The 24,748-nt window shown below is 37.9% G+C and overlaps 5 protein-coding genes across 11 annotated transcripts; 3 read left to right on the top strand and 2 right to left on the bottom strand.

Moving 5' to 3' along the window:
• The first annotated feature begins 1,449 nt into the window (after window positions 1–1,449).
• Window positions 1,450–4,124, top strand: LOC137733712 (protein yippee-like). 2 transcript variants are annotated; one of them, XM_088696703.1, is made up of 6 exons: window positions 1,450–1,645; window positions 1,852–1,975; window positions 2,978–3,021; window positions 3,470–3,578; window positions 3,663–3,718; window positions 3,808–4,124. In XM_088696703.1, the coding sequence occupies exons 2-6, from the start codon at window positions 1,880–1,882 to the stop codon at window positions 3,890–3,892; spliced, it is 390 nt and encodes a 129-aa protein (XP_088552829.1). In that variant the 5' UTR covers window positions 1,450–1,645; window positions 1,852–1,879; the 3' UTR covers window positions 3,893–4,124. The 2 variants fall into 2 exon arrangements, with proteins under 2 accessions (XP_088552829.1, XP_068328972.1); XM_068472871.2 differs by having other exon boundaries at window positions 1,748–1,975.
• An 862-nt stretch (window positions 4,125–4,986) lies between these two features.
• LOC137734079 (arginyl-tRNA--protein transferase 2) lies at window positions 4,987–9,086 on the bottom strand. Its single transcript, XM_068473350.2, has 6 exons — window positions 8,701–9,086; window positions 8,169–8,207; window positions 7,813–7,963; window positions 6,171–7,313; window positions 5,580–5,880; window positions 4,987–5,456 (listed from the first exon to the last, which is right to left on the bottom strand). Exons 1-6 carry the CDS (start codon window positions 8,849–8,851, stop codon window positions 5,340–5,342), a joined length of 1,902 nt encoding a protein of 633 aa, XP_068329451.2. The 5' UTR covers window positions 8,852–9,086; the 3' UTR covers window positions 4,987–5,339.
• Window positions 9,087–10,263: 1,177 nt separating this feature from the next.
• Window positions 10,264–14,302, top strand: LOC148695961 (uncharacterized). Its single transcript, XM_088696702.1, has 5 exons — window positions 10,264–11,013; window positions 11,230–11,347; window positions 11,890–12,004; window positions 12,470–13,498; window positions 13,750–14,302. The coding sequence occupies exons 1-5, from the start codon at window positions 10,821–10,823 to the stop codon at window positions 14,002–14,004; spliced, it is 1,710 nt and encodes a 569-aa protein (XP_088552828.1). The 5' UTR covers window positions 10,264–10,820; the 3' UTR covers window positions 14,005–14,302.
• Window positions 14,303–15,178: 876 nt separating this feature from the next.
• On the bottom strand, window positions 15,179–17,322 carry LOC137735519 (clathrin light chain 2-like). The gene is made up of 3 exons (XM_068474947.2): window positions 16,894–17,322; window positions 16,302–16,455; window positions 15,179–15,724 (listed from the first exon to the last, which is right to left on the bottom strand). Exons 1-3 carry the CDS (start codon window positions 17,250–17,252, stop codon window positions 15,374–15,376), a joined length of 864 nt encoding a protein of 287 aa, XP_068331048.2. The 5' UTR covers window positions 17,253–17,322; the 3' UTR covers window positions 15,179–15,373.
• Window positions 17,323–17,333: 11 nt separating this feature from the next.
• On the top strand, window positions 17,334–23,998 carry LOC137735518 (putative LRR receptor-like serine/threonine-protein kinase At3g47570). Of its 6 annotated transcripts, none has more exons than XM_088696697.1 (6): window positions 17,355–17,508; window positions 18,118–18,333; window positions 18,555–18,602; window positions 18,961–19,016; window positions 22,102–23,137; window positions 23,256–23,998. In XM_088696697.1, the coding sequence occupies exons 2-6, from the start codon at window positions 18,312–18,314 to the stop codon at window positions 23,687–23,689; spliced, it is 1,596 nt and encodes a 531-aa protein (XP_088552823.1). In that variant the 5' UTR covers window positions 17,355–17,508; window positions 18,118–18,311; the 3' UTR covers window positions 23,690–23,998. The 6 variants fall into 6 exon arrangements, with proteins under 6 accessions (XP_088552822.1, XP_088552823.1, XP_088552824.1 ...); XM_088696698.1 differs by lacking the exon at window positions 17,355–17,508 and having other exon boundaries at window positions 17,679–18,134; window positions 18,270–18,333; XM_088696696.1 differs by lacking the exon at window positions 18,118–18,333 and having other exon boundaries at window positions 17,334–17,508.
• Window positions 23,999–24,748: the final 750 nt, after the last annotated feature.

Raw genomic sequence — 24,748 nt, 5'->3', positions numbered from 1 at the left:
AAATTTGTAACATATGTGAAGCTATCTACGTAAAACTTTTTAACATGTGTGAAACTATCTACTTATTATCGAGTAACTTTTCAGTAAGATATTAGTGTCGCATTTTAACTCTAAAATAAGGGCCAAACAAATCGATGAGCATATTTTGGACAATGTGTTCAAGAGTTGTGGACTTTTGTTAGGTCCAAGAACTAGTGGATTTATTTTATGTTCAATGAAGTTGTGGAGTTGTAGGGAATTGGGATCCTCTCCAGATTTCTTTTTCGGAGCCCATTTTACTGCCTTCATTAGCTTATGTTATTGACCTACCTCACACAAATTAAAAGTTTTGATATCTCTATCTCACTTTTCAACGACTTGAATCTCTAAATTCTTAGACTCCAAACATAAAAATTCGGAAAGGATATGGGTTCAACTTCAAGGACTTATTTTAGCCTCCCTTGTATCACCTGAACTTCAATCATTGGCACAGTGTATTCACATATGTGATATAAACAAAGCAATTTCAGTGGGCACTAGCTGCCTGAAACATCTTATCAGCACAGCGTATAATAAAATGTCCAATTAATGGGGTCGACTTTATTGTATTGAAACTTAAGCGTGTCTTACATCCTCACATCCCACCCACCCCCTCTAGATCTCCAATAATAGCAGATAAATTGAAGAAAAAGAAAAACAGTGCTATTCACACGTATTTTTTATCTTTCACATATTTTTTTCTTAATTTTTTATCATTGAATCAAATGAATTGAAAAAAAATAAAAAACATAAATGAACTGATAATGTGTGAAAGATAAAAAAGAGTGTGTGGAGAATACCATCCAAAAAGAAAATTGATAAAATGGTCGTCCATGATTGATTCCATAACCTTTGGAATTTTGCAACCCTCACTCAACATATTCGCATCTTAACCCATCAACTTATTCTTTATTCCGACTAGCTAAATAAAACTACCCAAGATCTATTTTGACAAATATATCTTGAGTCAAATCTTTGGTAGGTAATAGGTATAGCGTACCAATTTGAAAATGTCGAGTTCTAGATGGCCTTTGAGAGCTTGCAAGACGTTTCTATCTAAGAAAGCTGGATACACCTGGCCTTCATAATGTGTAAGTAGATCAGAAGTTCAAATTTCATAATCAATAACCGTTCATATAAAAAATCGTAAAAAGTCAAAACTTTGCCATTAAAATTTAGCGCAACTTAGCAAAATTTAATGAATAGCCCAACTTTATAGAATTTTATTTTTTAAAGGTTAGGATCAGATTGACTTTAAATTCTGTCCTAAAACGTTCCCAACAAAAACCATATGAAAATGGCGTATTCTCTTTTGCACTTAAACTCGAATTTTCCGTCTTTCCTTGGAAAGAAAACCATACATAATACCTGCGTAGATTTAAATTTGAATAAGTATAAAACAGAGGCTTGCAAAAACAAACAATAACTATGAAAATATGAAAATATTTTTAAGATTAAACAAAAATAATTGAATATTTTATGTTGTAAGGGGCAAAAACCGTAGATTTCACGTCTTGTCAGGTTTCACTTTAACATAAAAAGTGATTTAAATGTGGGAAGGTGAAATGTGATAGCTTCGTTTCTCCGTCCGCATTTCTTGCAAGAACAGAGACTTCACCAGGCAAAGGTAAAATATAATCATCCAGAAATTCTTTCTCTCTTTCTTTTCTTGCATCTGCCGTTTTCTTCCTCAATTGGGTTTCCTTTTTTCCATTTTTTTCTCTCTCAGTTGATTCATTTCTTGAAAAATCAATCTTGTTCTGGGTTTTCTTCGATATTAACGACGACCCATTTCCCTGAATCTTCATCTTGTTTTGGGATTTTGGCGGTTAGAGGATTTTTCTGGGCGTGCGGTGGAGGCATGGGGAGGCTGTTTGTGGTGAGTCTAGAGGGGAAGATCTACAGCTGCAAGCACTGCCGCACCCATCTTGCTCTTTGTGAGGACGTAGTTTCCAAGGTGGTTAATTTGATCTTTTACAATCTTTAATCCGCAGCAATTTATTCTCTTTTTTTGTGATTTTCTGCTGAATTTTTCATCCGGGTTTTGATTAATTGGTTTTTTTTTTTTTTAAATTAATTTTTTAATTATTTTAATTTTTTTTAATCTTGTGAGATGATGTGCATGTTCTTTGACGGTGTGATTGGTCAACTGTATTACTTGGTCTGCTTTTGTGATTTTTGTTTATTTACTTTGGGAAGTTTTGTTTTTGTTGGACTTGAAATGTAAAGCAATATTTATCATCTATGTAAAGTAACTTGTAAGGAGGGTAAATTTTGGTGCTTGATGATATTATTAGCAGAAGATCTGATTAAGTATCTCGTAGTTTCTTAGGGTGTCGGTTGGAGTATATGGATTGATGATAACGGATGTTATTGAAGGCGTTTGGATCCTATATCATAAACTGGGACTTGTATCCAGGACCAACATGATGCTGCATTTTATTTTTTCTCTTGCGGCCGGAAGTGCCGGAAGAACTTGGCTCTAGTTTTTAGTGAAGAGGACAGCTAGAACCCATTTGAAGCCTTGTTCCTCTTTTCAACTGAGAGAGGGCATGGTGGTGTATGCTTTCACAGTTTTCATTGTTCATTGCTTTCAAATGCGTCTTTACGTCCATGCGCACAACTAGTTTTTGAAGCATTTGGCCGTGAATGATTGGATCTATATTGTCTCAAGTAATGTAATGTAAGAGAACATAGCGTTGTAATTAGAATGAACTGACAGATGGTTATAGTCTGTGCCGTCTTTAAAGTTTTGACGACAACGTATATAAAACGATGATGATTATTAGAATACATGTTGGTAATAGTTTGGTATAACTAAGGCTTGTTCTGTTCTTCTTTGTTGTAATTGCCACTTATTTTCCCAATTCATTTGGCGTCAAGTAACTCTTGATTGGTAATTTCAAATTTGAATACAATCGCATTTTCTGACCACATGTTTTGCCTGTGTTTCGTTCAGTCTTTTTACTGCAGGCATGGGAAGGCTTATCTCTTCAGTAAGGTGTAAGTTTTTCTTAATATTTGGACACCTTTACCATGTCTGATAAGGAAGTTACAGGCGAGATGTTGAAATAGCAAAAGAGTATTCTGTTTGTTTTTACTCGTGATCAAGAAACATTTATTGATTGCATGTGCGATTTATTGATCACATGATACTGTTCTATATCCGTTTCAATGAAAATCTGCTTTCTTTTCTTGTATTTATATACAACGAGAGGATTGCTGCCAATAGCTTCCAGCACTCAGTCTCTGAGTCTTATTTTTCATTTGTAGTCTGTTAAATTACGTCTTAACATAGCTGAAAGTATGGAAGTTGGGGGGATAATGCAGTCTGAAATAGGATAATAAGGGCTCGTTTGCAAGCTCATTCAACGAAATTCGTCATTGAGCAGTATATGCTTGCAATTAGTTGGTTTTTGATATATGATTCATGTCTCCAATCATATTACAGAGTGAACGTGTTTTCCGGAGAGTGTGAAGATAGAGCGATGATGACTGGACTGCACACAGTTGCTGACATTTTCTGCGTTGGGTGTGGATCGATAGTGGGGTGGAAATATGTAAGATCACTTGGCCATGATTAGAACTATCATGATTTATACATTTCTTTCTCTGCTGTTATTCGTTTTGATGGTTTCTTTCAGGAAACTGCCCACGAAAAGAGCCAGAAGTACAAGGAAGGAAAATCCGTACTTGAGCGGTCAGTAGACATGCGTAGAAAGAAAATTTAACATTCTAATCTAATCTAAGTTTTGTGAAAATAACGTTGTGAGTTTCATTCTTGAGCAGGGTTAAGGTGTCGGGTCCGGAAGGAAGAACTTATTGGGCCAGTCATGAAGCACAAGTCGGTAGCAGCGATGCAGACGAAGGTTGATCGGTTCCCCGTTCGTACCCAATTGTACATTCTTCAAATCTCATTGTTCTTCTTCCACTCATGTGAATTACTAAGCTCTTGATTCCTCAATTTAGGCAACTATCTGCACTTGCCTGCAATAACAAAATTGTAAAAACATTTGATTGTTTTCAAATTTGATCATGTTGTATGTAACCTCTCTTCAAATGCAATCTCTAGTTCAATTAAATTTGACAGAGGCTTTCTTAGTCAAGGGTATTCTCATTTGATCTGTTTCTCTCATCAAGTTAAGAGACAGATTTTCTCGTGTGATGAGTACGGGCTGCATGAATCACGATTATGGTTGATTCTGTTTGATTTCCTCATTTGGGAATTTTCTCATCTTATTCTCTCAGATTTTTTTTTTAGTTAATTGTACCAATACCGTGCACGTCAAGAAACAGTAGCAAAAATGAACTGACTCGAGCATCTTCATGCGCCTAAATTAATCGGTTCAATTTGGCGGTAAAAAAACAGTTTAGCTGACGTTGAAATACCCTTTCAATCATACAAAGGGGCCCGCAAGTAATTAAGCACCGACCTTTTTCTTTTTCTTTTATTTATTTAAGTTTTGTTTATGGTAGGAAAATGGAAATTTCTGGGAAACAGCTACCAATAATTCCAAAAAATCAGCCACCAATGATTCGGTGAGTACTTGCCTCCTTAAAAAATGCCTCCTTAAAGAATAAGGAAGAGTTCTTACTCAAAATTATTCATTGTTGTTTCATAGAATTTTGTGTTTATAATTAGAACGGTTCATATTATAAATTATTTTAGAAAGATCACATTTTTAAAAAATAAATTAAAACTAAAATTGTTTAATCATCTAACTTTATAAAAACAGAGGAACAAATTTGATAAAAAAAGTACTTACGATCTACGTAATTGGTAAAATAGATTGACTGACCTTAATTTTAATTCATTTTTTGCAGAAATAATTTTATAGAGTAAATTATAATATGAACGGTTCTAATCATAAACACAAAACTCAATGATTTGAACACGAAGAGATTTGAGAACGAGTTCACAGACATCCTCGAGTAGCAACTGTTCTAATTTAACAGCGAAGGTCATGGTGGCGATAAAATTAGTCTGATATTACATAAAATATAAAATGGGTAAATCCAAGCTTAATTGTGCATTTGGGCAACTCTGATAAATTTACTTCATATAGATATGACTTGACATCAAGAAAAAAACATGCAAACTGCAAGATGAATCCGGGGAAGGAGTCTGTCGGATATTGAGCACAGGCGATTCGAACAGCAAACAAGCGTCCGAACCAAATTATTCGACATTGGCTCTCGGGTTTAGCCCCGGCTAAAATGACCAGGCGTCGTTGATTCAGGCAGAAAAGTCGGCTCCAACTGCAATGTATAAATCTTTCCCTTGTGATGAAATCCATATAAGAGTCGTGAGAACGGCCAAATTACTCGAGTGAATAAACCATTCGCTCAGCCAGCTCTTTGCCTACAACTCTCATATATCTATGCAGCTGTAGCTCCAAGTAACTCCGTTCTGAGGCGCCAAAAGCGAACATTATATCCTTCAAGAGAAACTAGTGTAGTAAGTAAATGAATGCACAATAAGGGGTTGGATTTTGGGTGGGGAGGTTTCAGTAGTTTTAAATTAGGTATCTGAAAATTCTATGAAGCTTGAGTATACATACCTTGAATCTCACACGAGATCCCTTCAACCCGATTAAAACGTTACCAACATCTCCATATTCTACATCAGCAGATAACAGATTTTGTTCGTTGTCTGAGCTTTCATATTCACAGTCAAACGCTCCTTCATCGTCGTACATAGGAAAATCATTAGTGTCTTCTTTCCCACTGTCATCATGTTGCACTTTCATGACTTCTTCAGAAACATGAGGTTGCAAGCTATCTTGTGGGATGGAAACATCAGATAGAACAGCATACTGCTTTTTATCAAGCAAAGGTTTGGCGATATCAAAAGGAACCCACCTGGTGGTGAAATCTCAGTTTGTCAGCCACCGAAATTTGAATATCAGGGCACTAGAAAATTTTCTCGATTAACATGAAAAGTAATGATTTCCATTCATTATGTAGAAAAAGTAGATAAATTGGTCTCATATGAAAACTTCAGTTTGGATGTGATATAATTATCAAGAGAAGGGAAACTTACTGGAAACCTAAAGGACAGATGTATAAAGGAACAATTTTCAACCTAATTAGTAAACTGAAACTGTTAACAGCTTTCCATGGTCAGCTGGTGCAAGCAAAGGGGAACTTACTGGTAACGTAAAGGACAGAGTAGCTCAGACGGGCAATATGCTGCTTTGTATCTCATCTTACTGCAAGAGTGAATGTAATAACCGAGATAATAATACTGAAGCGTGGAGCAATGGGCTTGATTTTCTTTCACCCAATTTATTTCTTGTAGTGCTGAATACTTTCCAGGTGATAGGAAGGCAAAATCTGGGTCCCAAAATAAGTATTTACTTGACAAACATCTAGGGAGGATATCTATAACACCGACTGCAACAAGCTTGCCATCAATCACATATTGCTGATGGAAAGAACCAAAGCCACAAGGTGGAACGGTACCATCACCTTTTGGAGGAACATAATTTAAGGGAGTATCAACCAGGAACCTCCTGTATGAGCTTTCTGTAACATGTTCAGGGGTATCATTATGCACCGCTATTTGATACCGTCTATACAAAGCGTACTCTTCTGAATCAAAACTGGACCTTTGCAGATGAATCTCAAGCCTCCGCCTCTTTACCGGATTATATTGAGAGATATTTTTCACACTGCACCCTTTACTTTCAGACCTGGTAGCAGATCCTTTAGCAACGCTAACAGTTTGAGCACTTTGATATGAGGAAGCTTGTTTTGTGGCAGAATAAAAATTTAAATGTCCATTGCAAGCCCTGACTAACAGACCAGATGTTTTTGCCAACTGATTCAAGGAACTCTCTAGCTTTTCAGCAATAAGTTTCGGAGATGGCCCCTTTTCATCTGTAATATTCGTCAACAATCTTCCCTGGTGGGCATCCTTCTCACCTGGTAACGACTTCCTTATAGTAGCCGCTATTTGGAATGCAATATTGCTCGAATATAAGAGATCTTCTGATCCTTCAACCAATAGCTTTCTTTTGGCTTGTAAAACCTTTTTAACAGAAGCTTTTGGAAATTGAATGTCAGGAAATTCCCCACTTTCAGAGCAACCACGAACAGAATTATCAACTTGATCTGATAAGAAATGCAAAATCTTTTCTTCCCCACCCTTCTCTTCATTGTTATTGGAACACGATTCTTTCGTGGCTGAGCTTGAAACTCCAAGATGTGTATGGCTGCATGTGTCCTTAGAAGCATTTGGATTCTCTAAAGACTCCCCTGGTTTCTTACATTCCAAGGTACCTTCTAAGAACCTAGGCATAGATTTTTTTCATTGATCAGGATAAGGTATAAATTGAATTAAACATATGTTTTGCTAGAACTTAATAGTGATACAGAAGAAATCATAGTAAAACTACACAACTGATAACTGAAGGTAATCGACATCAATTAGCCCATGACCCACTCAGAAACCCTGGAAAATTGCATAACAGTTGTCCGACATTAGAATTTTCTTTAGAGCAGATTTTGTGCCATAATAAATTTCCAACCTTGAAAGTGTCGTGATACATCATCTTTGGTGGGGTTCTATATTGTAAATGAACTGATGAACTATACTAAATGTGCCATAATAAATTTCCAACCTTGAAAGTGTCATGATACATCATCTTTGGTGGGGTTCTATATTGTAAATGAACTGATGAACTATACTAAATGTACCAAAAGAAATGTAATTCTCAATCTACAGACAACAATACTGTAAACTTTGTTTTTTAGGGAGAGGTGGAGGAATAAAAGGCAACATAACTATACCTTTGCATTCGTCCAGACACCCGTATTTGCTCTTTAGAAGGAACAAAATCACCTACTCTCAGACGAATAGTATAAGCAGGGCAGCATGTTCTTTCCATCTCAGGTTTGTAAAGAAAACAACCAGATCGTCTCCAACCGCGGTCAAGAAGATCTGAAAAAAGACTCGTTTAAATACATACACAAGATGGAAATCAAGACAACATTGTAAGCGGTAAAATGGTATAACAAATTTGTCAAGAGAGTTCTTTATCATTTTTTTTCTGGGTCAAACGAGAACTGTTTTCTTATCGTGGTTACCGCTACAATAACAGTAGTATTGTTCACAAGATATAAAGGGAAGCAAATAAAAAGCAAACCTTGGTAGTCATTGATCGTAATGCTATGTGCCCACAAACCTGAAAAAATCGAAGACAAGTTAAGAATATAATCAGACATTGAATTCATCCCCAAAAGGGCAAAAGAACTTTTAAAACGGGTGACGGCAAACGGAGCTATAGTTAGCAACTTCGAATTGGCCTAACATCCCAACTCTCAAACCCAAAAATTTGCATACAACAAATGCTTGTGATAAAAATTCTGTCCAAATTCGAATCGCTTAGAAACCTCATAACTAACTTGCAAATTGATCACAGTAACTTTTATTCATGGAATTAAACACAAGAATTGCAACCTACAAATTTTTCGATAATTAGCAACGATTTGGGAACAAACAAACAACTATATGGAGAAAACCATTTTCAAAGGCTCAAGTTTTCCAAAGGCTGCATCAATCACACAATCAAATTACTAAACTTGTTCTAAATCTAATTAGCAAGACAAATCAACCAAATTATGAGCTTAAAACCACACAAATTATAGAGAGAGAGGGAGTTGATGAGAGAAACGGACCGTGAGAGATACTGGTGCGAGCACCGGATTTGCAATAATCGCAGGAGCTTTTGTTTTTGCCGTAATCCACCACCACGCTTTCTCCTCTGTGGTTACTACTGCCGCCGCCGCTGCTACTGCCCGCCTCGCCCTTCTTCGTCTTCCCCGACATTTTCCGATTCGATCCTCTCTCTCCGCTCAGCTCCGCCTCTGCATCGGACGTTCTGGACCGCGTTTTAGCTTCCAAACGACGTCGTGGCGCGCAATAACCAGCCGTACGACGACCCTCCCTCGTTCTCTATTGATCTCCTCGGCCGATTTTCAGTTCGACTTAATTGCTTAATTCATTTGTGTATCTGACTCTTTTTTTTATTCATATATGGTTGAGAAAAATGAATAACCAGCAAAAAATAAATAAATGGAGTATTATATGGTTATACATACAAATTAGAAGTTTAAAATGTACGTTATTAGCTTCTTGATACACGCTCAAACGTGATAATTGTTAATACAAAATTTTGAGATTTCGCCATTTATATTACGATTTAGTGGTATTCATCTTTGCGTGAGAGGTTTTCGGTCCGATTCTCGTCAAATGTGAATTTGAATTACATTATTACTAGCCCATTGTGAGACTAAGTCTACCCCCTTCCGTATATAATATTGTTTGTTCAAAAATAAAATTTTGAGATTTCAAACTTCGTCGTCTTATTTGTCATATTTTTAGTAATGATCTGAAATATAATCGATTTTTTTTTATTCAACTTACCTTCACTGAACATTTTATATGAGAGAAACTAGGCAAAATTAAGACGGCTAATTACACCTCTTATATAATCTCAATTTGAATTTGAAGACTTTACTAATTAATTAGTCCTTGGTCAACCCTAACCTCTTATACAATCTCAGTTTTGAGAAAAATAACTTAAAAAGAAAGACATTATTTCTAAAACTCTAATTGATAAATAACATAATTAAAACTCATATTTATATGTAATTTAATTTAAAGATTGGAAATTCGAATACGTCACATGTTATCTAACGATAACCTAATATAATGTATAGCACATTTTATAAAGGGAAAAAAACACTCCCATTGCACATTAGTGAACAAAGAAAACCTCTCAATTTAATTAATGTGAGTATTGAGATTTCTATAATTACAATAGGGCATTAACCCTAATCAAGGAGGAATTCTTACATTCAAAACAATTAGGTCATCGATACGACCACATACTAAAAGCTACAATATAGTGGTGTTGGGCGAAAACTTAAATTGACTTGGTAAATCGCTATAGTGACATCTCAATTTAATAACAGAATATATGTGAATGAAAACTAATACGTGACATTGTATTATTAAGTCGAAGTTACTCTCGTACGATTCACAGGACAGGAAAACAAAACAATATACATCTTCACAAAACCAAGTAAATCTTCGAAACCATACATCAGAATTACACAAAAATACAAGGCCTTAAACTGCAAATACAATACTTCAAAATTCAAAAACAAAAAAATAAATAAATTAAAAAGAAGGGCATTATCGTGATTATCTCCGCAACAAAACCCACGACCTGAAAACGTAGGCTTTAAGTGAGAGAAACAACAAAACCTGCACAGTACGCACCTCCGTTCATTTTCCCAATTTCGGACTCCAAATTTCCCCTAAATTACCATTCAATGCCACTCCTCCTCTTCCCCCTCGCTCTCTCTCCATCTCCACTGTGAAATCTCTGATCTTCCGAGCTTTCTCGCTGCAACTCCCGCTCGCTTCCTCCGCCTTTAGAGCTCAGCTCCGCAACAATGGCGGTTCCTCCGAGCTCAATCTCTCTTCTCGTCTAGTTTTCAACGCACTTGGGAGCTCAGTTCCTTAACAATGGCGGTTCCATACCTCCGAGGACTCTCCAAGCTTTCATCTTTCTCAGTGCTCTCACACTCCTACGCAGCACTTCTCACGATTGGAAGAAAACGGAGCCGAAATGCCGACTCGTAGCCGTCGAATTTGTGCACTGATTGGCCGTCGGTTTCAGATCTAACGTTAGCTGAGCTTCGTTTCGGCGACGACTGCGACGCAAGCGGTGGTTGGAAATTCGGTTTTAGATATTTTATTTCATTTACTATCGGTGGACTTAGCGTTTATGGCGATGAATCGGAGTTTTAGGGCTCAGGACTCGCAAATGCAAGCGATGATTAGGCAAAGTCAGCAGCTCAGAGCCTCGGTGAGGAAGGAGAAGGAAGAAGAGCTCGCTTTGTTCCTAGAGATGAAGAAGCGCGAGAAGGAACGGAACGATCTTCTTCTTAACAGCTCTGAAGAGTTCGATGCACCATTAGGTATACTTTTTGTGCCTAAATTTATTAGGTTTTCGAGTGCAATGTAGAGGCTTTCACATTTCGATTTTGTAAATCAGTAATGTGCTTTTTTGCTTGCATTGCTGCTAAAATAGTCTGTACTGATTGTAGGTTAAATTTGGGTGGAAATGTTTCGCATTTTCGGCTTTGATATTGGTTACTAAGGTTGCTTCTGATGTGGTAACCTTGACATTGCAGGGACGAAACCCGGAACTTCTCCCATTTTCAATATTTCCTCATCAACGCCGGCACCTCCACGCAAGACCGGTGCTGATGATTTTCTCAATTCTGAGAATGACAAGAATGATTATGATTGGTAATGCCATAATCTGTTTTCCTTTTCTAGAACATAGAAGTTATTTGTTAGCTGATTTCTGATGGGATAATAAAGAAGCAGAATAGGGCGTACCTTTTATTAACTTCTATGGTTTGTATGCTTTTGATTCTGAAACTTTTCCCACTGTTATGGAACTTTTATATCAGGTTCACCATATCCTTTATAGGATGTTTGAAGATTCTGTTTCAATTACGTGTATCATATGAAATATTTTGGATTGCAAAGTTTCTGGATAGAGTCCAGCAGTATAATAATACACTAGTGATATAGTTCGTTGATGCATTTCTGCCGATTACATGCCTAATGTGAGGTCCGTTGGGGTGGCCTAAACGTGCTGTGTTCCTGTAGTGGGAATAAATTTTTGACAAAGGAAAGCATGGCCATTGAAGTGCTTAACTAAAATAATAAGTCTGTACAGCTTCCGTTCTTCAAATGCATATTAAATTTCAGTTTAGCAGTGTTACTATTAGGTACAGATAAATGTTATCTAAGTTGGTATTATTAATTTATTCTTCTTTCAGGCTTTTAACTCCACCCGGGACTCCTCTTTTTCCTTCGTTGGAGATGGAATCGCATAAAACCATAATGAGTCAACTTGGAACCCCAAAGGCTCGTCCCACTGCACTCAAATCTAGAGTAAGAATTTCCTTATCAACTGGGCTGCAGTTCTACATCTGAAGTGGTTGTAATTTATTTATAGTGTGTGAAGGGGAGTTTAAGACTTTGGAAGTTAGCATCCATCTTTAGTCCTTTTTAAAGCAGAAAAGTTGCAAAAGATATCCTTGGTATATGGTGCTTAATTGGTAGTTATATGAACATCTGAACTATTGACATTCATTCTCATCTCTCAAACTTTACGTTGCTTAACTTAGAATGTGCATTTAAGAGAAAATTACATATCTAGCATCTAACTACTAGATTCAACAACTATTGAGTTTAGAATGTTGTAATTCATAGAAGATGCTGCTTCACTCGTTTATCAGTCTTTATAAAAGGGTAAATTTCGTGATGGTTTTCAGTTTCTCACTTTTGAGTTCTAAATTCTAATTGTGCTTGAGTTTCATGTAGTATTACTTAGCCATTTCTTTATTGTGATCATAGTTAGCTAACTCCCAGCCGGAGCCTGCTGCTAGGACCAGCTTAGTGTCTAGACAATCAACTTCTTCCCCTGGGCTGAGTTCTTCAAATTCTGGGACCCGGAGGCCTTCATCGTCTGGGGGTCCAGGATCAAGACCTGCAACACCAACTGGACGCCCCACGTTGCCTTCAGCACCTAGACCTTCAAGATCGTCAACCCCTACTTCTCGATCAACCTTGCCGTTAAACAAGTCCACAAATTCTGCCCCTAAGTCTACGGTTCCCACAACTCGATCCACACTTCCTGCAAATAGATCGACAACTCCTGCAAAGAAATCTACAGTTCCCTCAAGATCTTCTACACCATCAAGGTCTACGGCAAGATCTTCAACACCAACTTCCAGACCCACTGTACCCCCACCCAAGCCTGCATCAAGAGCATCAACACCAACTCGTCGACCGTCCGTGCCATCCCCTACACCTAGTATATCAGCTCCTCCATCAAAGTCCTCACCTTCAATGTCCAAGCCAGCTCCTACAACAGCAAGAAATCCAGTGCCATCACGTGGTGCATCCCCAACAGTAAAATCTAGACCATGGAAGCCCTCAGAAATGCCTGGTTTCTCACTCGAGGCCCCACCAAATTTAAGGACAACACTTCCTGACAGACCACTTTCAGCCACTAGAGGTAGGCCTGGAGCACCCAGTTCTCGATCATCTTCCGTTGAGCCTGGTCCCAATGCAAGACCAAGACGGCAATCATGCTCTCCTTCAAGAGGACGGGCTCCCAATGGCATTAGTCATACAAGTGGGAGCTCTGTTCCTGCATTCAGTCGTGGACATTCTAAAGTTAATGACAATGTGAGCCCTGTTTTAATGGGAACAAAAATGGTCGAGAGGGTAATAAATATGCGGAAACTGGCACCACCGAAGCAAGAGGACAAACATTCTCCTCATGGTAACCACTCCGGGAAGTCAGCTTCATCCCCAGACAGCTCAGGCTTTGGTAGATCACTCTCAAAGAAATCCCTTGATATGGCTATACGCCACATGGTAAGCATATCTTTCCATTTTACGAGTTGGTGTATATTCCCATGCGAATTGAGACTAGAATGCCTGTTCGTTGCAAAGTTGTGCATGCTATTTCTGTGGAAGTATCTCATATTCTCTGTTGTAGAAGATAGCTTTCCCTCATTCCCTCCCAGTGTTCTTGATAAGCAGTCAAAATTTACTTTTAATCTAGAGAAAGTATTTGATACAAGTTTGTTGTACATAATTTTTTCTTGATTTGGTGTTGGTTGCAGGATATAAGGCGATCCATTCCAGGTAATTTAAGACCGTTGATGACAAATATTCCTGCATCCTCCATGTACAGTGTGAGATCAGGGCCTGCACGAAGCAGAACAATTAGTGTGTCAGATTCTCCTCTTGCCACTAGCAGTAATGCTAGCTCCGAAGTTAGTGTAAACAACAATGGCCTTTGTTTAGACGGGAGTGAAGTAGAAGATAATGGCAGTGAGAGAGGTGGTCGATCTCCTGCCAGTGTGCGCGGTAGGTAATGTTTTGGGGGAGCTGCCATCATTCCACATAAACTGCATCTCTAATCTACCACATGATTTTTTCATCTTCGGTTTCAACCATCTTGACAGTCAAAAGAAAACCAATTTTCTGATAGACCTGACAGGAATTGTGCCTCTGTGCTTCACGTAAAGTGCACCGATATGCTGGTGGTGTTGTAATTCATGATATTTGTAACGTTAAGAAATCTGGTTATGTACCGAACAGCCTTTCGTGGCTCGCTTTCGACGGATACTTTGTTGAAAAACCAGAGATCATATTAGCCTCTCATCTTGGTAAGTTGAATGTGTACTTCTGGGAGCGCAGTGAAAGCTGCTGTACTCATACCATGGGCTGTGTTGCAGGTGTTTTCAAGAGCTTTGCTCACCTGCACATGTTTTTTTTTTTTTTTAATGAGTCAACGGTTGAGATTTTGATTAGTTAAATCTTCTCCGTTCACTAATGAAAAAGGAGATTGCATTTAGAACCAAATTATAAGACTGTTTTAGAAAGAGAGTTTTCTTCATCCTCCACTGAACCTTATTCATATATTTTATTTTTATTTTTATAATCAACCTATATTACAGGTTAATTTATTTATTTATCTATATGATAAGATTCTGTTTTTATAATCATCATGTATCACAAATTAATATGTTTTTGTACCTTTTAGTTAGGTTTCTCATGTAGCCATCAAGACATTCATACCATCTTTATAACATGTCATCCGTCTGTCTCTTGCATGTTAACATCTCCAACAATAAGATTCCGAGGCTATATGATGACCAGTGGCAAACTCTATCAGTGACAATTGGAGTTCGCCGTCGCTAATCTCGGTGGATTGTTGTCTGGCTAGTGGGAGAGGGACGATTGGAGTTTCTGCATCATTTGGAAAAACACGACTTTCACGTTTTGAACGTGCAATGTCGTTTGATCCCCCAGTGAGTATCATCCTTTAAAGCTGCTAACACCTAAAGGTCCTGAAGGTTCGTCGTTCCAAAAGTCAAATCCATTTCATAGTATCATGTTTGAGGTAGGTGGATAAAATATACGACTTAAAATGATTATTTCAACCATTAGATGAAAATTTAAACTAATTTAAATGATTACTTCAACCATTAGATGAAAATTTAACCTAAAATATAAAGTTTACTATGTATTTTCTGAAACACAGAAAAAAAAAAAATATTTATATTAAAATTTGGAGAGGTCCTAGTTCCCTTCCGACTCACATTTGTACATATGAAACACAAAATCTAAGAACCAAATATACCCATCACGAAATGTTCAACTAAACAAGAAAACTCCACAATGTTGTAATGGAAATGCATGGTTTCTACAAAATAAGCCTAACAAAGCACGCCAGGCAAATTACGAAGCAGCTACTACAGCCTCGGGGGTAGCCGCCACAACTGCAGCCTTCGGGGGAGCAGAAGTACTCGGTTTTGCATCCTTGCTGGGAGCTGGGGCAGGAGGTGAAGGCTTCAGGTGGGGAGGTGTATTATGCTTCAATTTTAAAAGTATCTGCCTCATCCTTGAAAGCTCGGTTGGCTTTCCAGGCTTTGGACCTTGGACAACGAGAATGGATGGCTTCTTTTCCGTATCCTTCTTCCCTCTCTTCTTCTCTATAGCTGGCACCTCATTGGGAATGAGGTCCGCAATTGCCTTCCAGTAGTTCTTGTCTACCTCAGCATGAAACTTCTCTTGATTAGCCAGGAACAGCTGAGAAAAGCCAAAATACAAATTCAAAACAATATACCAGAGAGATTGATATGGATATTAAAGGCGAAGAAACTGTAAAGTTGTGACAAAGTTCAATTCCAAAATCGTTAGCTAAAATGACATTCAGAAAACCATTAACACGACCAATATTAGTAGAATTTGTTTTACGAAGAAGCCTAATAGGGACACATTGTAGCTAAGATTTACGTAGAGAATCCTAAACAGTTGTGACCATCACTTAGTTGAATTCACAAAAGTTAAATCCCAGCAAAGAGAATAAAAGTTACGAGCTTGTAAATATTTATGAATAACCAAGCTGAGTGTATGTGGAGGAGATACGCGACAACAATTTGTGGCTCTTCGTTAAAACTTTTTTCGATCAACTATTCAATTATTGAATGAATCAGCAATCCAAGAACGAAACTATAAGCATCAGCCCAAAGAATCATCATATGCATTCCAACCAAAAACTTAAAATTGAGGCAGTAAAGTCTGAAATCGCCATTATTGCTAGAAGAGCTCAATGAAACAAAATATTGTGCCGATAATATTTATTGGAAAGCTAAATTGATCAAACCTTCTCCCTTTCCCTGTTAGCAGCCTTGTTATTTTCAGTAGTGATCTTCCTCTTCTGGTAGAATCCCACCTTGAATTCATCTGCTTCCTCAATTATTTGAACCAACAACTCCTTTTCTCTCTTCTCCTTCTCCTCGAGATGAATCGCATTCTGCCTGAATGTCACAAAAGCTCGCATTATTATAACTCCCTCACAACCTCACAGAATTCAACCATTTATTTCTAACAGCACCTTCAATGCAAACATAAAATCACTTTCTGATAGTCAATAACCACAATTTGACAACAATCATCAATCTTTTTTTTTTTACAACAATCATGAAATTCATAAAGATTTTAACAAGTTTTAGTTTTTTAGATAAACAATCAATTTAACAATTTGTTATCAGAAAGACGATTACTGATCACTAAGCATGCAACTCTTGAAAACTACCGAAATCAAAACAACAACTTCCACTCAGTTTCTCAGCAACAGAAAGATCAAGCCAAATCAAAACCAACAACTTTCAACTAAATTGCACAAAAGAATCAAATTTTAATTGCTATACAGAACTATCGGTTCAATCGCAAACAATCAGAATTCAAATCCCTACCTCCTCCATTCTCTGAGAGCAAAGCCCTCCTCAGGCAGCATCTCCGACGGAGGCGGCAAAATCGGATCATCGGACCCGCCAAACCCTCCATCAAAGCCCTGGCCGTTCGATTCGGCGTAGATCGACGGAGGAGAGAAGGCCTCCGACGCCGGCTGAGTGGCGAAAGCGTCGTCTACGGTGGAGCCCTGGAAGATTGGGGAATCGGTGGCAGAGTCCTTGAGCGACTCGGAGTCGACGAAGGAGTCGAATCGCTGGGAGGAGAGTCGGGGGTCGTAGCCCAGGTAACCGTCGTCGTCGAACGGGCGAGTTGAGCCGGTGGTCGGGACGGAGTCGTCTTCGGGCTGAGTGAACGAGGCCATGATCAAGTCAAGTGCACCGATGAGCGAAATGCCGAGCGAAATGCTCCCAAAGGCAAAACTCACGCAGAAAAAATATCGGCACGCTTTATGTTGGGCTAGCCCGACTCAGTGGGCCTTCATTGGGTTCGTAAGTTTAATTCACTTCCCTCAAGCCCGTTTCTGCTCCTCATCTTCTTCCTTCCTGCTCGATTTGGATTGGAACGAAAAAGCTCCAACATGGGATCAATTTCTTCCCCCTCACTGATTATTTATTTCGGTATTTCATGCATATTGATTTTTTCATTTTTATTAATTTTGGTTATGTGATTAGTGATTTTTGTTCTTCATTTTATTTTGGGTTTTCCTTTCTGTTGTTTTTAGGGTTTTTTGCTCTGCAAATCAAATTGCTTACATTTGAATTATTTTGTAATTATCTTAATCTATATTGGGTGGAATTGGGCCTTTCCATTCTCCAAAATCTTTGTTAGGGATTACATTTTGCTTAAATTTTGTGAGATTAAAAAAAGATTGGGACTTTTTCTGATTTTAAATTATTTACACAGTTCCAAAGCACTGTGTGTTAAACACTGGAATTTTGATTCGGATTGTAGTAATTGCCGTACAAGTTTAAACTTTTGTGTGGAATTGGTGCAACTTTTGGGGTTTGTGTGATGTTATTTTGATTAGTTGTTGACTAAAATTTGGTTCTTTTGATTTGGGTTTGGTTAATTGAATAAAATTGTGGTTTATGATATTGAATCAATGGAAAATGTGACTTTCACAAGCTCCAAGCGTGTGTCAGCCATAGAGATCTCAATATGTATCTAAAATGTGCTTCAGACACCGGTGGAAAAATGTATTTAACGTTTTACGTTCATATGCATAGGCTCGACTTCTAAAAACGTATCCTGCAAAACTGTGCTTCACAAGTTTACAATGCCTGTCAAGTGCAGCACATACATTTGTGTTGTATAATTGTATTCGATAAGGATAATACTATCACTGCACCTTATTCCTTGACACCGTGGCCTTCTTGAGTCTTCGTTGGAGCATTGCAATTCAGTTTTCCGACTCGATATCATGGTGTTCGGTAATTCTACTGGTAATTTTTGGCATAATCCATTTGAAAATTTTAGTTGTTTTTGTTGTTGGTTATATTTATTTGTCAAAGTAATGATTTTGGTTTCATGGTCAGCTCATTATGAGTATGATCATGATCCGTCAAAAGCTAGGGAGCTTGAAGTGGCAATTAGTTGTTCTTAAAGTTAATCATCCACTGCTTCTTTGTTGATTCATGTTTGCTTCTCCAATTCTCTCTTGCAGTAGAACTAGATCTACCATCAAGCAGGCTCTTCGTGCTTCAGTCCGGGGGTAAGCTTCTCTCTTTTGATTGGATTCAACCATCGATCTGGTTTTCTGGTGGAAGTCATAATTTTCATCCCAATTTTTGTCCAAAAATCTTAAATTTTCTCTCTGAAATTTGAGAAATGAAGATTCTCTGTTTGTTTTTGTCTGTTGTGGAGATCCAATCTGAATTGTGTGTTCTTGTCGATCTTGGCTTTCGAAAATATAAGAATTTGTGCGTTTGTTTGTGGATGTGAAAACTGCTCCCTTTTGGGATTTAGGGGAACCAAATTTGTAATTTTTGTGTATTATTAAAGTTGAATATGTGGGAATCAATCAGTTCTTCACTTTTGGGATTTAGTATTACATTTTTTTTTTTTTATAGAGAGGAAAGAAAGCCAGCAAAGCTTCATAGAGAGGAGGCGTGAGTTTCCTATGATGGTAAGTCTATTCCTTCATTTGGTTAAAGCATGTTCATTGTGGTGTATTTGGCAAAACTCGAGACCCTTTTGTGCATCTTTTGTTTCGATTGGTTTGTTGGATGTCAGCATGTGGGACACTTGAGTTTGAGTACCTTTGTCTTTTCCGATATGATAATGCGATGTTAATTTAGGCTATAATGATGAATCTTTGTGTTTAAGATTTTTTTTTTATGACAGATGTGTGAGGCAATTACGAAATATCAAAAAGTACCCTCTCTACTATGATATGGATAACACACTCCTGCGGGAACTAGACATCCCAATATTTTGCAATTTGATTACAAATTATCTACCAAAAGTACATACCGCTATCAATTATACGATATTATATGGTCCACTAAAATGTATTAAACGTGTTATGAATAGAAACGCATTCTAACATGGATTTATTTTTACAGTGCAATTATATATAGAAAAGTTCTCAAAGGTGGTTAAAGTGGAGACCAATATTTAGAACACAGTGGACAAGTCTTTACAAGCTAATCCTACTGGTAATAGAAACCACATCCTCTGTCTCTCTGCTTACATGCTTTTTAACATGGAGAGAAATTTAATGTGTGTTTCAGAATTAGTGGTCTTCTTGATGTTCAACTGTAGGGAAATGGTTCTTGAAATTGTATTTTGGAATTAGTGATCTTGATTCAGAACAAAAGGACTAATTTCCTTCTTACATTTCACATGCATGTAAATAGTATCGCTATTATATATATATATATATATATATATATATTTACAAATCTGACATGTTCTATACAACTTTGAAACTCACAGCATAAGATACCTCTGTTTTCTTTATATATATTTCCTAAATATTTTAAAGACCCGCGGCAATGCCTGGTCACTTTTTCTAGTCTTACCTACTTTGCACTTTTTCTAGTCTTACCTACTTTGTATGAACCTTCCAATACGGTAGAAAACTAGCTAGTGGGTCTCTACGTTTTACTTTCTGCTTTTTATGATAATTCTAATGTAAAACGTCAATCTTTTTTTTTTTTCCGTCAAGAACCAACGTGTAAGTTACTCGAGTAGTACAACACTTATCACATATTTGTATTATTATTTCTACCACTTTTTTAATAGAAGTTGGTCCATCAACACATGTAGGTCTCATCTCTATTAAAGAGATAATACAAATGTGGTAAGATAAGCATTTTTGACAGAGTTTATTGAAACAAAATTGTATGAAAAATTTGATAAGAGTAGCATTTTTGAATTAAGAATTATAGCGAGTACAAAAGCTATATGTTGTGTTCCCCAACTCGTCAACCACGGCATGCACGCAGAAACCCCAATTTGGACGCTAAAATTGACTCCTTTCTTTGCGTCAACTTACTATTACCTAAGGTTAAATATCCAGAGTTTCCTTTTGCAGCCTCGCTACAATGGAGTTCTCAAGTATTCATATTAGCATTTGGTTTATTTTCATCCAACCACTCTTTCTTCTCTTTCTTTTTTGCTCTACCTCCTCCTCGCGATTAGCAGGGAATGAGGTGGATAGGCTTTCCTTGCTTGCCTTCAAAGCTGAAGTCGTGACCGATACCCTCGGCATCCTTAGCTCTTGGAATGAATCCCTCCACTTCTGTCATTGGCCAGGCATTACTTGTGGCCGCAGACACCAAAGGGTTACAGTGCTCGACCTCCAATCAAGCGGGCTGGCAGGCCACCTATCTCCCCACATTGGAAACTTGAGCTTTCTGAGGGTTTTATGCCTCCCGAACAATAGCTTGAGCCACACCATCCCTCCAGAAATTGGTCGTTTGTTCCGCTTGGAAATACTAGTCCTTCATAACAACTCCTTCGGCGGTCATATTCCATTCAACATATCACGTTGCTCTAACCTCCAATACCTTGGCTTATATGGCAACACTCTTAGTGGCGAACTTCCAACTGAAATTGCCTCATTGTCCAAGCTTCAGAAACTTAATTTTGCCAAGAACAATTTTTGTGGGAAAATCCCACCTTCTTTTGGGAATCTTTCTTGTCTTCGGATGTTATCTGTGGAAAAAAATAATCTGCATGGTGGTATTCCAAATAGCCTTGGCCAGTTGAAAAGCTTAGTGTTTTTTTCACTGGCTGCAAATTATTTGAATGGTACCATCCCTCCCTCCATGTACAACCTCTCGTCAATTGAAGTCATTTCTATGTTTCAAAACAACCTTCATGGAACTCTTCCTCCTGGCTTGGGCCACACTATATTTCCAAACCTCGAAGCCGTTGTTTTCCATACCAACCAATTCACTGGACTAGTACCAGCTTCAATCTCCAATGCCTCAAACCTTTCAGTATTTTCTATCTCATCCAATAACTTTATTGGGAAAGTGCCTAGTTTGGCACGCCTGTCAAGTTTGTATCGGCTTGAACTTCAAGAGAACAATCTTGGAAATAATGAGGAAGGTGACTTGGATTTCATCTCTTCTCTAGTTAATTGCACCAATTTAGAAGTTTTATCTGTCGGCCTCAATTATTTTGGAGGAGTGCTGCCCGAATCTATCAGCAATCTCTCAACAAAGCTCAGGGAAATAAATTTTCATGACAATCAAATACGCGGAAACATTCCCGTCGGGGTTGGAAATCTCATCAACTTGGAGAGACTGGGCTTTTCTACAAATTTATTGGCAGGCACTATACCGAGTTCAATAGGTAAACTGAATAAGCTTTATGGCCTATTTCTAGGTTCGAATGAATTGTCAGGTAATGTTCCAGCATCTCTAGGAAATCTCACTTCATTAAGCAATTTGTATCTCCAGTCAAACAAGTTAAATGGAAGCATACCACAAAGTCTCGAAGACTGCAGGTTTATGTTAGATTTGGATCTTTCCCACAACAATCTTAGCGGTCCAATTCCAAAACAAGTCTTCAATTTACCTGTTTACTTGAATCTATCTGGAAACCAACTTACTGAATCCATTCCCATGGAAGTTGGTAACTTACAGCATCTTGTTTTCTTGGATGTTTCTGAAAACAAGTTATCTGGTGAGATTCCACAAAGCTTAGGGAGTTGCACAAGTTTGGCGATTCTGTCTCTAAAAGAAAATTTATTGCAGGGGACAATTCCTAAATCCTTGAGCTCTTTGAGAGGAATTGAAGATTTTGACCTCTCTCGCAACAACTTGTCTGGCATAATTCCCAACTACTTGGGGAGTTTCCCCTTCTTGCAGAATTTGAACCTTTCATTTAACGATTTTGAAGGTGCAGTACCAATCCAAGGAGTTTTTAAGAATGCAAGTGCGGTATCTGTTGTGGGAAACACACGGCTTTGTGGAGGTATACCTCACTTAAGATTGCCTAAATGCATCTCCAAGCAATCTACGCATGGGTTATCTCCTAAGCTGAACTTAATTATCTCAGTTTCTTGTGGGGTTGTCGGCTTGGTCTTGGTGTTGGTACTTGTGCTTCTTTATCGATCAAGAAAGGCTAGAGCGCTTAAGTCAACTTCAGGATCATCACTGGGGGTTTCACTCTTGAAATTGTCCTATGGAGATCTCCTCAAAGCAACTGATGGGTTCTCTGCTTTGAATCTGATTGGTTCTGGAAGCTTCGGGTCCGTGTACAAAGGAGTTCTCAATGAGCATGAAGAAAGAATTGTTGCGGTGAAAGTACTCAATCTTCAAACTTCAAGAGCTTCTAAAAGTTTCATGTCTGAATGTGAAACCTTGAAAAGCATTAGGCATCGAAATCTTGTCAAGCTACTGACTGCTTGTTCAAGCATTGATTTTCAAGGAAACGATTTCAAAGCCTTGGTGTATGAGTTCATGGTGAAAGGAAGCCTAGATGAGTGGCTGCACATATCAGCTCAAGGAGTAGATAGGCCAGCCAATCTGCTAAAGAATCTGAATCTCACTCAAAGAGTTAACATTGCCATCGATGTAGCATGTGCTCTGGATTATTTGCACAATCGCTGCCACATGCCAATAGTTCATTGTGATATAAAGCCCAGCAACATTTTGTTAGATGGTGACATGACTGCTTGTGTTGGTGATTTCGGTTTAGCAAGGTACATCCGGGATGCTTCTTGCCCATCTCCTTTGCACGATAGCAGTTCCAATGTCATAAACGGCACCATAGGCTATACTCCCCCAGGTAAATTTTCTTTTGTATATATTTTTATTTGTGCTTGCACTATGGTTTTGTATATAGCATGAGTTTTTTTGAAGTCACACATAAGAACAAAGCTATGTTTTTGTGCATATAACTTAAGAGTATGGAATGGGAGGCGAGGTGTCAACATATGGCGACGTGTATAGCTACGGAATGCTGTTGTTGGAGATGTTAACTGGCAAGAGGCCAATAGATAACATGTTTAAAGGTGGTATGGACATGCATAATTTTGTTATGATGGCTCTACCAGAACATGTGGGAGAAATATGTGATCCAAGACTTGTTCAAATAGAAGAAAGCGGCAGCAGTACTAATCCCAATCATGACCCAAATGGTCAAAGACAAAGGGTTGTGGAGTGCTTGACTTCCATTGCAAGAATAGGAGTTTCTTGTTCCGTAGCAATGCCGAGAGAGCGAAAGGACATGAGCAATGTGGTCGCTGAACTGAGTCTAATGAGGGACGTGCTAACTGGAATCAGAATGCCGAGTGAGCCTGTCATCATCATTTCAACTCCCATGGAACTTGAACAGTAGTTTGCGTGGAGTGGAACGAGTGAAGTGGATTTAATCTTTTTGCAGTTGGTTTTATTGTATGATTTGTGAATGATCTTTGTAAGATCATCTTTGTGCTTGCTTGGATGTCTATTTAAGTTTGGTGTTCTGTCGGTTTTAATATTCTGCATTACTAAAGTTTGTTCGGTCTCCAAATTTGTCAGTCTTTCTTACTTTTTTTTTTTTGTTTATATTTATTATTTACACACTGTTATTGTAGAATATATTTGGTTGTGACTTCATGATCCTTATTATCATTAGAATTTAATAGAATTTTTATATTTTCTTAAATTGCTCCCACACTTTCTTCTGTAAAATATTCAATTGTCTTTCAAACTACCCAATCGTAACACTAATCAGTTGTGTCTTTCAGCTAATGCAGCCTCCATCATGCAGAAATTCTCTCTTGCAAGTTCTAACCACTACATAGTTTTAGTGACATCACAATTTCATTAAATGTTTGTATGTGTTTAAAAATTAGTCCAACCATTCCATAAATGTGCGTCATGTAACGTCACCTGGTTGTATAAGTGTCTGAGTGCCTCTCGAAATAATGGACACCAAAAATTATTCATGATTTCTTTTTGAGTCTTTGCATCAACTTAATTGCCAAACGCACCAAGTAGTGGTAAATGCATTAAGGGACCTGGGTGGTCACATGACCACCCATAAGCCCAGATAAGTAGTTGTGAGGACCTCTGAGGATCATCCAAGTTTGGACATATGGTGGAGGAGAAGAGTGTAGCGACGGAATTTGAAGTATGAAACAATATTATAGGCGAAAATTATCAATTAGTTTGGACAACTCTATTCCAAATAGTTTGACTTTAATTTGGATAGTTCCAACCATATTCAGATAGATCAACTATAATTTAAGCACCACTGAATGTTAGAATCCTAAATTCACCTGGCATCAAGTCCAATTGAGTAGGCTGACACTTGCCACTCTCTTTTGTTTTTCTTCTTCCACGCATGCAGCACGAACAAATGGCTGTCAGTGTCAACACTTAGAAATTACCTACCACCAATAATTGTAAATAC

This window comes from Pyrus communis, chromosome 7 (assembly GCF_041283825.1).
Source record: "Pyrus communis isolate YQ-2024b chromosome 7, ASM4128382v1, whole genome shotgun sequence".
NCBI lineage: Eukaryota > Viridiplantae > Streptophyta > Magnoliopsida > Rosales > Rosaceae > Pyrus > Pyrus communis.
This window is presented reverse-complemented; position numbering and strand designations above follow the sequence as displayed.

What these genes read in the sequence shown, in the direction of transcription:
- LOC137733712 (XM_088696703.1), top strand. Translation starts at nt 1,880, where the DNA reads ATGGGGAGGCTGTTTGTGGTGAGTCTAGAGGGGAAGATCTACAGCTGC. An exon ending in GCTTATCTCTTCAGTAAGGT is followed by an intron (nt 3,022 to 3,469) that starts GTAAGTTTTTCT and finishes ATCATATTACAG; the next exon opens with AGTGAACGTGTTTTCCGGAG. An exon ending in GGAAAATCCGTACTTGAGCG is followed by an intron (nt 3,719 to 3,807) that starts GTCAGTAGACAT and finishes ATTCTTGAGCAG; the next exon opens with GGTTAAGGTGTCGGGTCCGG.
- LOC137734079 (XM_068473350.2), bottom strand. Translation starts at nt 8,851, where the DNA reads ATGTCGGGGAAGACGAAGAAGGGCGAGGCGGGCAGTAGCAGCGGCGGC. An exon ending in CTCTGTCCTTTACGTTACCA is followed by an intron (nt 5,881 to 6,170) that starts GTAAGTTCCCCT and finishes TTTCACCACCAG; the next exon opens with GTGGGTTCCTTTTGATATCG. An exon ending in GATCTCGTGTGAGATTCAAG is followed by an intron (nt 5,457 to 5,579) that starts GTATGTATACTC and finishes TTTCTCTTGAAG; the next exon opens with GATATAATGTTCGCTTTTGG.
- LOC148695961 (XM_088696702.1), top strand. Translation starts at nt 10,821, where the DNA reads ATGGCGATGAATCGGAGTTTTAGGGCTCAGGACTCGCAAATGCAAGCG. An exon ending in CCACTGCACTCAAATCTAGA is followed by an intron (nt 12,005 to 12,469) that starts GTAAGAATTTCC and finishes TTGTGATCATAG; the next exon opens with TTAGCTAACTCCCAGCCGGA. An exon ending in ATATGGCTATACGCCACATG is followed by an intron (nt 13,499 to 13,749) that starts GTAAGCATATCT and finishes TGTTGGTTGCAG; the next exon opens with GATATAAGGCGATCCATTCC.
- LOC137735519 (XM_068474947.2), bottom strand. Translation starts at nt 17,252, where the DNA reads ATGGCCTCGTTCACTCAGCCCGAAGACGACTCCGTCCCGACCACCGGC. An exon ending in GCTCTCAGAGAATGGAGGAG is followed by an intron (nt 16,456 to 16,893) that starts GTAGGGATTTGA and finishes TGTGACATTCAG; the next exon opens with GCAGAATGCGATTCATCTCG. An exon ending in CTAACAGGGAAAGGGAGAAG is followed by an intron (nt 15,725 to 16,301) that starts GTTTGATCAATT and finishes GGCTTTTCTCAG; the next exon opens with CTGTTCCTGGCTAATCAAGA.
- LOC137735518 (XM_088696694.1), top strand. Translation starts at nt 20,440, where the DNA reads ATGGAGTTCTCAAGTATTCATATTAGCATTTGGTTTATTTTCATCCAA. An exon ending in CATAGGCTATACTCCCCCAG is followed by an intron (nt 23,138 to 23,255) that starts GTAAATTTTCTT and finishes ATATAACTTAAG; the next exon opens with AGTATGGAATGGGAGGCGAG.